Genomic DNA, 12,243 nt, shown 5'->3' on the forward strand with positions numbered 1-12,243 from the left:
ATCATTATTATTATTATTATTATTATTATTATTATTATTATTATTATTATTATTATTATTATTATTATTATTATTATTAGTTTTGATATCATTAATATTAGCTTTGCCATTATTATTTTTGATATTATTAATATTACTAATATCATTGTTATTATCATTATCATTATTATTATTATTACCAGTAAAAGTTGTTGCTTAGCTGTAAGAGCTTATCACTAAAAACCGAGTTCAGTATTCATCCATTCAAGAAGTGTTCAGCACTGAAGATAACCGTTGTGAGCCACCTTAATATTTTGCGCATCGGATAATGTCACCGAGGTGAATTTATTAGGTGTTTTATCAGGTGAAGAAACTTTTTATGGAATGGATTGTTCATAAATACTTTATTTTATAAATAACATAGACCCATTCCCAAGTTAATCCATAACAAAGCTTCAACGAAACGAAAGACAGCGATGCACAGGTTTATCGTACTTTCTTATAACAGAACATTCGTTTTGCACTGTTCCTTCCAAACAATACACAAAACAAGGATGTGATTAATTTTAGACTTGTTTATACTACGCAATGGAAGAGGAGCGTTTCATATGGCTATTCAAGAAGAAGAGAGTTTAACTTCAGAGTAATTTAGATGAAAATCCCTCCAGGACCCTGAGATTTAGATCCGCCAAATAGAAAAACATTCCCTAACACCATTCCTTTGCCCCGCCCAGGGAAAACGACCCTATTTGGGTACTGCACTGTTATCCAAAAAGGTTCCATGGGCGCACAGACTGAACTCAAATTAAATTGCTAGTAGAAAGTCACTGACAATACTCAGTGTCCAAAGGACAGCTATACTCCACTGCTCGAGAAAAAAAGCGCTTTCCTTGTCCATTGCGGTTATACTAATTAGAAAACTTTTAATTAGTTGTAATCAACTTTGTATCGATATAAAATTATATACAATTTGCCCCAATATTACTCTCTTTTTTTTTTCAGCATAACCCTAAATGAAAACTAGAAAAAGATTATGACCTATCGTCTGCGTTACCTAAAGCTCCCATTTTGGTTCTAAAATCTACTTATTACAATCAGCTACTAGTTCACTGAATTTGCACCATTAGGCAAACATGTACCTTTGTTCTCAATTCTTTGCACAGAAAAATAACCATATGTTATGACCCAGAATCTGGGTTTTCAAGGCTTTAAGAAACCCACTCTCAGGCCTGGCCTGGCCTATATAGTATCAACTTTGAGGTTGACCGAGGGATTACAAACGACGTTGTACGACTGATGCTGAATAACTGACAATATTTCCCAAGGGAAGCTCTTCCGGTTACTTTAAAAAACATCAACATTATAGCACAAAATATATTACGATCAACGATCACTAGACATCTTCCAAAAAAATGGAACAATTTTTAAATAGTGGTCACTATAGTTTAAGTGCGGGCCTTTGATGCTTTTAATTAAAATAACTGCTATCTAATGGTAGACACTAACTTGTTTCGTCTCTGTGAGGGTTGATTTGAAGGCCCGGGACCTGAAAATACACAGAAAAAATCACATGAACTGTAACCACGAAAGACAGCAGCTTGTTTAGCCGCATGCTACGAAAGCGAAGAGATCAAAGGCAAGGTACAGTGAACCATCTGTTGTTGGATTCAATTGTAGCACACGCGTATAGTCGTCGCATTTGCCCGTTGGAATGTTTTTATCAATGTTAAATAGAACCTGCCGTGAGATTATTGTCACACCTTACCGATTGGTTGTTTATGTTGTAGAAACTTAAATTTTGAAATAAAATCGGGGGGTTCTATGTTCGTTTAGGAGCATCTTGAAAAAAATTTACTACTCCTTTTATTAAAATGATGGGTGGCCACCTAGGGAGCTTCAGCCCCCAAGATCAACACACAAATTCTCCACACTGGCCACCGTACATTTCTTGAAAGACTGCTTGAGACAATTTGTTAAAAGATCAAAAGTCAACTCGCTCCATTAGAATCCAAATTAGCGCCTTTTGCTCAATATAATTTGCTGATCGGAACGTCTTTACAACTCAGCACCAAAATACCACCGCTGGCATTAATATAACACGTCAAAACTTACTCTTAAAGCCGTCATATTCCTCATCACTCACGGGCGAGATTCCCCGACCATCAAAATGGTGACTGTGTGACGACGTATTCGTCTCGTTGGCTGGGTGATTGCCGATTTGCATGCTCACGCCGGTTATTCCAGTCAGCGGAATGTTAGAGTGTCTTGTATGGCCTCTTGAATAAACACCTCCCTGATTTGAATAAGTTTCCATCGGGGTGGACAGGCGTCGATGAGGTGGGTCACCCTACAGGAGAAACAAACAAAACCAAATATGGTACCCAACTCAAAATTGAGGAGAATTCAATTAACCTTAACCATTTCACTTCACAGATGGCCAGAGTAAAAAAAAACATACAAAAATTCCAAATTTCATTTGGATGGTCACGCCATAGGATTTTGTCCGCAGAACCACCTCCCAACACCACCATCCACCCCTACTGGCTACAGGGTGCAAAGAAAGTCAGTTTTACAGCTTACCATTCGGGCAAACGGTAGCTAGCACGCACTAGGCCAAAAGTCATTTCAACTAGCCCGAGGAAGATGTTTGATGAACAGGATTGATTACGGTTATTCTGTACTTTGAATTCCCCAAAAAACCTTCATTAGCCCATCGGGCAGGTTAAGAACAGAATTCACCTAGCCCGACAACAACATCCACTAACCCCAGGGTCAGTACCGGACAGTACTTTTTTTAAACACTGCCACCATCAAAATAGAAACTGCAAAGTGAAAGCACTAAAAAATACTTTCCATTCCCACAAATACAGTGGCGAATTTTGTTGGCAAATTTAACAGTGTTACAATCCACCTTGACTGACCCTGGGTTTACAGTGAACGCATTAAGTGATTAAGTAAAGCGAACGGTGCACGAGGGACGTGGAAAAACCTTTTTCTTCCACGTGACAAAGAAATTCAAATGGCAAGAAAAAGCCTTTAAAACTAATTGCACAATGCCGAAAATATTCTCCAGTATAGTTGGGGGAGAGTAAAGAAGCAAAATATGTTGATCCCTGTTCCCTCTTGCTTGCTGTCTGTCGCTTGTATTGCCCGGTTTCTGCGGTTTAACGCGGTTTTGAAACACGCCAATCAATCAACCAAACAACCAACCAACCAATAAATACGTTAGCTGTAAATACGGACTTACCTTTAATGAATGAGAAGCGGTGGAAGTGGTATTAGGTCTCGTCGGAGATCCTGCAAAATTTCTATTTCTTTCCTTTAGTGATTGTCTAAAAGATAAAAACCAAAATTATAATGGCATAGCCGAAATGACCCTAGAAACATTTCAATGTGTACAAAGAGTTTTATTCATTTACAACCGAAATGACCCGCGAAACATTTTAATGTGTACAAAGTGTTTTATTCATTTATTTAAGTATTTACTTATTTATACTCATATTTATTTATTTATACAGAAACATATGGTTTAGCATGAGGCTAATTTAAGTAGAGTCCTCAATGCTAAACAAGTATAACGTAAGCAACCAACATTTGCAAGGTTTTTCATATGCCCTTAGTGTCCCCATTTTTTCACTTCCCAAAACCTCCCCTCGATTCTAACACCCAAGTCTACCGAGAACGTAATTGCCTCCCAGCCCTGGTTGAACCTTCACTAAGACCTTACAGGCCCACATTACAAGTACTATCTAGCATAGCACAAAGCGTTTTTGTAAATAATAAACAATTATTGGATGAGGTTTTTGTGATATTCGAACAAATCAAGGTCTAGGTAAGTGTTATCAGCCAAGCCAAAGCCGAGGCTGATAACACTTACCGAGACCTTGATTATTATTTTAGGATATCGCAAAAACCGAATCTATTAATTGTTTTATTAAACATTGTTTTAAAGAAAATAACGACAAACAAACCGTTTCACGGAACCTGAATTGATATTGTTATTGGAAAACATGCATTGCGCGCGCAACCTACAGATTAGTCAGTTATCTGCTAGCAGATAACTAACTAATAACTAACTAGTTATCTGCTAGCAGATAACTGACTAATCTGTAGGTTGTGCTGATTTCCAAAATTAGCTGTAGGCTCTTCTCCAATGAGAAGACAGATAGTGAGTACAATGTATAATAACACCTCCGGTGGCGCGGAATGTTCTACATGCAGTTAGAGATATTACAACACAGTTCACAAAGAGAATCATAAATCTTGTTTCACAGTCTAACTGCTTGGTCTAAATTCAGAATAATATATAAAACGAAACAGAACTTTTGTTACTCACCTGGAACGGTCTGTCGCTGCACTCGACGCGCGATCATAAGAGACATGTTTCTGTGAACAGTAATTGTAAGACATAAGATGAACTACTGGTATTCTATACTTGCAAGTCTCTTGGCTGAAATAGGCTGATTAACAAGTAAACTCTCCTTACCGCGCTATTCCTTCCTCCATTTTGCGGAGCCGTTGCTTCCCTTGCTGTAAACCGATCTAGGGGAGGAAGAATTATTTTGCCCCTAGCAAAAAGAACGGAACAAGGGTTAGTTGACGGCTTCATAATCGACTGGCCAAATAATTTTAAACGGCTGACGCTTGCGTGAGCATTCTCTCGGTTCACACGTGTGAAGCAAAAACGGAAAAACAAACGCAAGCACCACCGCAGAAAGTGGAATTCGGCGCTTCAGCTTGCTTTTGCGTTGAGGTAGTTCACTTGAAACTAGTTATAGTATCGTTATCAGTGTTGAAAGCGACAGTCAATGTTCAAGGTGTTTTCTTACTTATTCAGTGAGTCAGGAGTTCAGGCCAACAAAATGATCACGAAAATGTTAAAGATGTTTTCTTGTTCTTTTTAGCGAATGATTGACAATTTTTAAGTAGTGAATCATTCGCTAAAAAGAACAAGAAACTACAGTTTCATTCAATTTCTTTCCCTCGAAAACTAAGACACAAAGTCCTTAATTTGCAGCTGGCACTTGTTATACTTACATTACATTGTAAGGTGCAGGTGAACTGGAACTTGGATGCGGTGGTGATGAGAGTCTTTCTTTTTCGGGAAATCTACAGGGAACAAGAAGTATATGTTAATGAAACTAAAACTGTAAAAAAAATTCGCCGCTAACTAACCAACAACTACAGTTCTGTTTCACCAAAAAACAATTGTCCCAGGTAACAAGAGATCTTGACCAATATAAATAATTAAGAATTACTCTTCCACATCAACAAGACTTATTAAAGCTTTCACAGTCAAAAGACTCACAATAGTTTCTTTCCTTGAACAAAATTTCCCATAACATCATCCTATAAAAAGAAAAGATATAAACGTTTCATCACTTTTGCTTGTTATACGCTTATGATTTTGTCAAGACAAAGGTATGAATTTTGAAGCTCCAAACCAACAAATTCGAACACTGTAAAGGCACTGTGTCTGGGCTGTGTCACGGCTGTGTCAAGGCTGTGTCTCGGCTATCTAGTTCATTTCGTTAAAAATGCCAGTTAAGCATTTTTATTCGCTATGGAACTTGTGCCGCCAGAGCGCCTTGGAGAGCTTGCTCGCAGGCTAGAATTTTGATAAATTTCGTGTCACAGCTCCTCTTTAAAACAAGATCCGCAATGTGTACGACGACTGATCAAAACCTGTACCTATACAATAGCGTATAGCTCTGCTTACTCAGCACAAGCTCCCTTATCTATAGCTATATTATATGTAAATATTATCGAGCATACCTGTACACTGGGTGTTTTAGGTTTACTAGTCTCCATGTGAGTCAAACGTAGGATACTTGGTAAATTTCTAAAAATTCGTAACAAGCAATTACACAAGTTAGAAAAATATACTTTGTCTTGATGGAACTAACAGTTCATAACAAAAACTTTCTTTGGTTGAACGAAACTGCAAGAGTTTTGCGCAGTACAGTGAGACAGCTTTTCAAGCAGTCAAGCTCTTGCTTTTGTAAGTTGCTTATAACCTTATTTCAAGACCCCTTAATTAAGGTAATTTCCCTTGAAAAGGATATACTATCCAGAAAATATATATAAAAATATTTGCCAGATATTTGTTATAGGATTTTGAAAAACTGCAATAAAAAGATGGGGTCACCGTGCTTGCTTTCACCCTGCGTGCCCTAAATTCTAAGAGCTTTTACCTCGTTGCGCGCGAAATGTTTGAAACTTTAACAACCGTAAAATGAAAATACTTATCATATAGCAAAAACCATAAATCTTACTAAAGCCTAGAGCCTGTTTGTTTGTCTGGGCTTTAGTTTTTCAGTAAAGTGATTTCAAATTATCCGATCTCGTAAAAATGCAAGAAAAGTGGTCAGTTTGAACAACAAAAGCGGCTTTTTCTACCTCTCTTTAGACGACTGCGGTATCACCTTTTATGTCGAACTGTTATGCACAGTAGGTGATGACAACAAGGGAATTACTTTAAAAAGCACCATTACAAGCAAGGAAAAAATGTCTGTTGAGGAAGTGGGGTCGGGGTTGGATGATCACCTTCTCTTAAACTGTGGTATTCTATGCATAAATGGGTCTGAGCTGTGGCCACCAATCCGTGCTGTTGAACGTGACGCTACTGTGCTACTGGAACCAGGGCGACCCTGAAAAAAAAACAATACAACTCAGTCAAAATGAGCAGGCAGCCGGCAATTTTGCCGCTTTCAGTGAAATATTTGCCTCCTAGTCAGGATTTAGGTTTAAAACCACACAAGTTTAGACCTTTGCCGCATGCTCCTCCTACTATTGTGAAACATTTTGACTGGGCTAAAGTCTAGGTGATTTGTCTAGGTGCACACAAGCCTCTTAATTAGAATAGCTTGCAGGCAACTGTTCTTTTTATATTTCTTTTTTTTAGACCAACCTGATTAAAGGGTGTCCCTTCTCTGCTGTCAAGAACACTACAAGATGAAATCAAATCTTCTAGTTAGTATTGACTGTACTAAGGGCGACAGTTTAAGTACTGTACTGAAATCACACACCGCTTTACAGTGTACATGCAGATTTACACTAGTGGCTATTCAGAATGATGTTTTAGTATTTTCTAAAACAGTGGATAGCATTTTTCACGCGCTCTGATTGGCTAGTCAAACTCGAGATATCCAGTGCTATTCACTGATTCACCTACAGCTCCTCAGAGAGAGCGATGCCAAACTCGCATAAGTTACGAGCAACCCGGTTTGCTGAAATACACGAAGAAGGTGACAAAATTCGGTTGGGGAGTTTTAACAGGTAAAGATTTGTGTGTTTGACTTGAATTTATCGATGAAACCGGTGAAAAAGTTGTTTAGCCACCTCCACTTCAGTGAATAATAATTGTTATATACAGCCATGAAACTATCACACACACTTACTGAGAGGTAGTGGCGGAAGGAGCTCTGTGGTTCAAAGGCAAAGACTGGATTTTTATAGCATTGATTAAAGTACTTGGATCCAGAGGAGGGTTAAAGCTTGAGAGAGTTCTTAGTCTTGTCTACAGAAAAAAAAACAATAATTTTGCAGTGTGTATATTATTATTATTATTATTATTATTATTATTATTATTATTATTATTATCTCTATTATCACAGTCTTTGCTGGTGTTCTTTTTGCGCATCAGCCGGGCGCAAACCATGCACCTAGAGCGTCAGTCACTCAAGTCAATCATTCTGTTCATACACTGAGCACCTTTCTAAGGATTCGTGCAGATCCCAGCATGCAGATCTTTTGAATCTCTGTCATACTAGCTCTCTCTGATACTTTCTTGATGTTTTCTACCATACCCTTCTTCACTGTACCAAGCGCACCAAAAACCACAGGGATCACTACGGTTTTCATATGCCACATTCTCTGTATTTCTAGTTCTAGGCCTTTGTACTTGCATTTTTTTTCAGTTTCCTTCAGTGCGATGTTTCTATCTGATGGAACAGTCATATCAATAAGTTTGCAGGTGGAATTCCCTGAATCTTTAACGATGATATCTGGTCTGTTCGCTGTTATAGTTCTATCAGTATTGACTGGCATGTCCCACATGATGGTGATGTTGTTATCTTTATTGTGTATCACGGTCTCAGGTTCGTGTTCGTACCATTTGTCTGCAATCTCTATATCATGATCTTTACATATGCTCCAATGGAGATATGCTGCAGCATTATTGTGCCTGGAGATGTACTCTGTTTTGGCTAATACCTCACATCCAGATTATTATTATTATTATTATTATTATTATTATTATTATTATTATTATTATTATTATTATTATTATTATTATTATTATTATTAGTATTAGTATTATTATTACTAACAACCAACAAACTACTCGTACTGTACCTACATGTATTAGTGCAACCATTAAGTTGCCAGGCATTGCAATTTTAAACCTTTAACCAGTCCCTCCTCAAAGACCCAGTAGAATCTTTGTAGGGCAAAGCATTTACAGTTTAAATTCCCCACGTTTCCTTGGTAATCAGAAGAAGGCAGGGCACTCAAATGCCTCTGGAACCTGTTCAGTATCCATAAGTTTCAGGCGATTGCTCTCTCTCATTGTTTTGACCATGAATATTTCTTCCCAAATAGCTGCTGATGATGTATTCTAGTAAGAATAACAATATAGGAAATACCAAAGGAAAAAAAGAATTTACCTGGGATGGAAAAGGATTCCTAGACATAATACTTTGGGAGAATGGTCTGGGAGGGCTTTCAACTCTGTCAGAAGATCCCACAACATCAGCAAGGAATTGGGGTTTATCTGAAATTCCAGAAAAAGGGCATAATACTTTTATTTATAGTTTAAACAGCAGCTACTATGTACACTACTTTTAGTTTTAAGTATATGTTTTTTGAAACAATACACAAAGGATAAAAAATGCAGAAACCTACATTCACACAAAAAGAAAAAAGTGCATAAAAGGGAAAAAACATTCAATCAAAATCTTGAAGCACTGAATTTTATTTCAAAACAGTGTACTTCCTATGATAGCCTACACAGGGGGGCTTTGCCCGAAAGGGGTACCTTTTTAAGGCTTCAGGTATATGGAAGGTGCTGAAGTATAAAAAAGGGGAGGGAAATCTCTCTTTCCATTAGTAAAACGACCTAAAAGGGCTAATACCTGTAAATGAATTTATTTCTACCGAAGGTATCTGAAAGGGGTACCTATTCTTTCAAAAATGGTATATAAATCGAGGTTTTCCATTTACTTTTTCCAAGATTGATCTTACACAGAATAAAATGGAAAAGCAAACCCGATCACCCCCAAAATCAAGGATGAAGCTGTGCAAAGGGCAAGTATGTGCCATTTTCCCATCCTTAAATTTTGTTTTTGTTTTGTTTTTGTTTTGTTTTGTTTTTTTTTGGGGGGGGGGGGGGGGTCTAGGTTTCCCATTTATTTTTTCCAAGATTGATCTTGCACAGAATAAAATGAAACAGCAAACTAGATCCCCCCCCAAATAAAGGATGAAGCTGTGCAAAGGGCTAAAACACGCCATTTTCTTATCTTTGATTTGGGGGGGTCTAGGTTTTCCATTTATTTTGTCCAAGATAGATCTTGCACAGATTAAAAGCAAAGCCGATCCCCCCAAATCAAGGATGAAGCCGCGTGAAGGGCAAGAACGCACCATTTTCCTATCTTTGATTTGGGGGAGGAGGGGGGGGGGGGTCTAGGTTTTCCATTTTATTTTTTCCAAGACTGAAGATACCACTAACATTCTAATTATGAATAAAGATCAGATCCTAAACAGATTAATGACTGATCCTCCTGATGGTTTTCACAGTCAATTCAAACACGTGAATAATGGATGGCTATTGAGGAGATACATGCACAGCTGTAAGCTGAGTTACCTTGTGTGGTGCAAGGTCACAACATTGTAAGGCATGAAAGAAAAGGCAACATTCTTTGGATTAGGTTAATTATTGTTGTTACTTTTTCACATTATGATTATACCTCTCAGGACTTTTTGAGAGTACAGGCTTAACAAATCTCTCAGCCATAAAACCACCTGAAAGAAGAAAATGCAGACATAGGGGGAGTAAGCAGGTCACATTTATGTGTAAAGAGACTACATGTGCATTGTATGTCACGAGGATATTACTGTTTGAGGTCAATTCTACTCTGAAGTCATTTAATACTGAGTGCATTAACTCTAAGTTACACAAAATGCTCCTGTAGAGATACACTGAATGAAGAATCTACAATGTATATCAAACAAAATTTCATCACCTCTGGGGAACAATAACCATAAGAATTTTTCCGGGATTTTCACAGGCATAACATTAAAAATTGGAAAAAAAAAAAGAAAAATAGAATGGCATAGCCCCTTTGAAAAAATTAAACAAGGCATATAAGTCGTATCTTCCCCCAGTGGCTCTGAGAAAGGCACAAATAAATTAATACTAATAAACAATCCCCTCAATTCTAGAATGAACTTTAAGATGAAATAACTTTTGCTAGCTTACCTCTCCCCAGGCCTGATCAAACAACTGACTGACAACAGCATCCTTGGCACAGGCGTTTGGTGTAAGAGGAGGGTAACCTCTCCTCATCTGACGACGATACCTGTTTCCTGCATTTGACTCTGACCCCTCTTCCTCTCTGCAAAGTACAAGGTACATGCACTATTATTTTACAGAGAACTAACTCTATCTCTTAAAGTTTGAAATTCTACAGACTACAATCGGTGACAAAATTGTTGAGACATTGTACTCAAATAGGGTAACTTCAGAAGCATAAGAATCAACACCCCTTCCCTGTCCCCTCCATTCAAAGTTGGGATGTTTCTTGTTTTCTAAAGGTAGCTTGAACAGTGGCACAACATTACATGGAGGGGATGGGGGAGGAAACGCTATCTTTTCCCCTTTTGAAGTCCGGAAAACGTCAAAAAGTCCATTTCGGGCAAAGTGTCTCGACCCATTTTGTCGCCGATTGCAGCTGTTATAAAAGTTACGTGTTACATCCCTGAGTAGCATAATCTGCAAGAGAATTATATTGGATTTGGTAATACAGTTTATATTGGAAATAGTAACTTATGGATGTTGTTCTCATTTGAAGGGAACATCAAAGCACAACAGGAGGGCAATTTGCATGCCCACGAGTGCATCTGTTTAATAACAATGGCATGGGTGCATCAAATCAGATGGCAGAACACTGAAAAACACAACTTCATGTATGATGTTGACTGTAAAATCAATAAGCCATAGCTAAGTGTCAACTCACACAGCAGGTAGATCATAACCAAAATACTCTTCTACTTCACCATCCTCTGCCAGAACTTCCTCTTCAAATTCTGCATAAAAGCCATTCAATTCATCATCTGCATTGAATGAAATTTAACAAAAAGGCGAATTAGCCTTGCAGAAAAAAGAAATAAGATTACAGACTTTTTTACGCTCATTAAAGTTACTGTATCAACAATATTCTGCTGTGGTCCAAATTTTCCCTACTATAAAATAGTCCACAATTTTTCACTGACCGTTTGACCGACAGCACTTTCTGTTGCTTTCTCTTGTACCAGACAAGAGACAAGACAATATTTTATTTGGGGTCTTATACCACCTGGTACATTGACTGTTTTCCAAATAATTTAAAATTACAATCTTCTATGTTAAGCTATTTATTACATTATACATAACAAGTTATTACAAATAGCAATGATTTAATACACACGCACAGACACATATTTTGATCTTTTTGTCTTCCTCCTCATTTCTTATTATAAAGCATTCAAACACATGCTTCGATATCAATTTTTGGGTTTCAGGCTTCTCATTACATGTACACTGTATGTATCCTGAAGGATAAATTTTCAAACCCAGGCAAACTAGTTGTGCGCTTGGTACAGTGAGCTCAGCTATTATCTATTAACGGATGCTCATGTTCTAAAAACCACTTTGACAAAAGGAAACAAGTTCAAGCTGCAGCGACTTCAAAGGCTTGAAGAGATTCAGGCACAGCCTCCTTTTCTGCACTTCAATTCAGTAGACAAAAGGAGGCTCTGATTGCAGCGTGACTTCAGGTCATCTTGTCCCTTCACTTCCAGACTTCCTTTATTTATTTATTTATTTTTTTTATTTGTCTTGTTTTTTGTTTTGGCTGCAGTGTAAACTGAGGTTATTTTGAAAAACATTTTGTTATCTTGGGCAACAAAAATGCATGGCATTTATAACACTGACTCCTTCTTGTTTGATAAACAATAGTTCTTACCACTCATATAAGATCCAAGAGGTTCTGGTAAAGGATCAAGATG

At 37.6% G+C, this 12,243-nt stretch overlaps 1 protein-coding gene across 2 annotated transcripts in view; it reads right to left on the reverse strand.

Moving 5' to 3' along the window:
- Positions 1–1,021: 1,021 nt before the first annotated feature.
- Positions 1,022–12,243, reverse strand: part of LOC140934013 (protein FAM149B1-like) — a 27,847-nt gene continuing 16,625 nt past the window's right edge. For both annotated transcript variants that reach the window (XM_073383699.1, XM_073383700.1), the window contains exons 6-21: positions 12,201–12,243; positions 11,214–11,310; positions 10,457–10,592; positions 9,945–9,999; positions 8,646–8,752; positions 7,380–7,498; positions 6,890–6,926; positions 6,526–6,629; positions 5,755–5,821; positions 5,288–5,328; positions 5,017–5,088; positions 4,466–4,547; positions 4,316–4,365; positions 3,227–3,311; positions 2,092–2,326; positions 1,022–1,525 (exon numbers count right to left, since the gene is read on the reverse strand). The exon at positions 12,201–12,243 is cut by the window's right edge and continues 19 nt beyond it. In XM_073383699.1, coding sequence (XP_073239800.1) covers positions 1,464–1,525; positions 2,092–2,326; positions 3,227–3,311; positions 4,316–4,365; positions 4,466–4,547; positions 5,017–5,088; positions 5,288–5,328; positions 5,755–5,821; positions 6,526–6,629; positions 6,890–6,926; positions 7,380–7,498; positions 8,646–8,752; positions 9,945–9,999; positions 10,457–10,592; positions 11,214–11,310; positions 12,201–12,243 — 1,392 coding nt within the window. In that variant the 3' untranslated portion in view covers positions 1,022–1,463. The remainder of the gene's footprint in view (positions 1,526–2,091; positions 2,327–3,226; positions 3,312–4,315; positions 4,366–4,465; positions 4,548–5,016; positions 5,089–5,287; positions 5,329–5,754; positions 5,822–6,525; positions 6,630–6,889; positions 6,927–7,379; positions 7,499–8,645; positions 8,753–9,944; positions 10,000–10,456; positions 10,593–11,213; positions 11,311–12,200) is intronic.

The sequence above is a fragment of the Porites lutea genome, chromosome 4, assembly GCF_958299795.1.
Source record: "Porites lutea chromosome 4, jaPorLute2.1, whole genome shotgun sequence".
Taxonomy (NCBI): Eukaryota; Metazoa; Cnidaria; class Anthozoa; order Scleractinia; family Poritidae; genus Porites; species Porites lutea.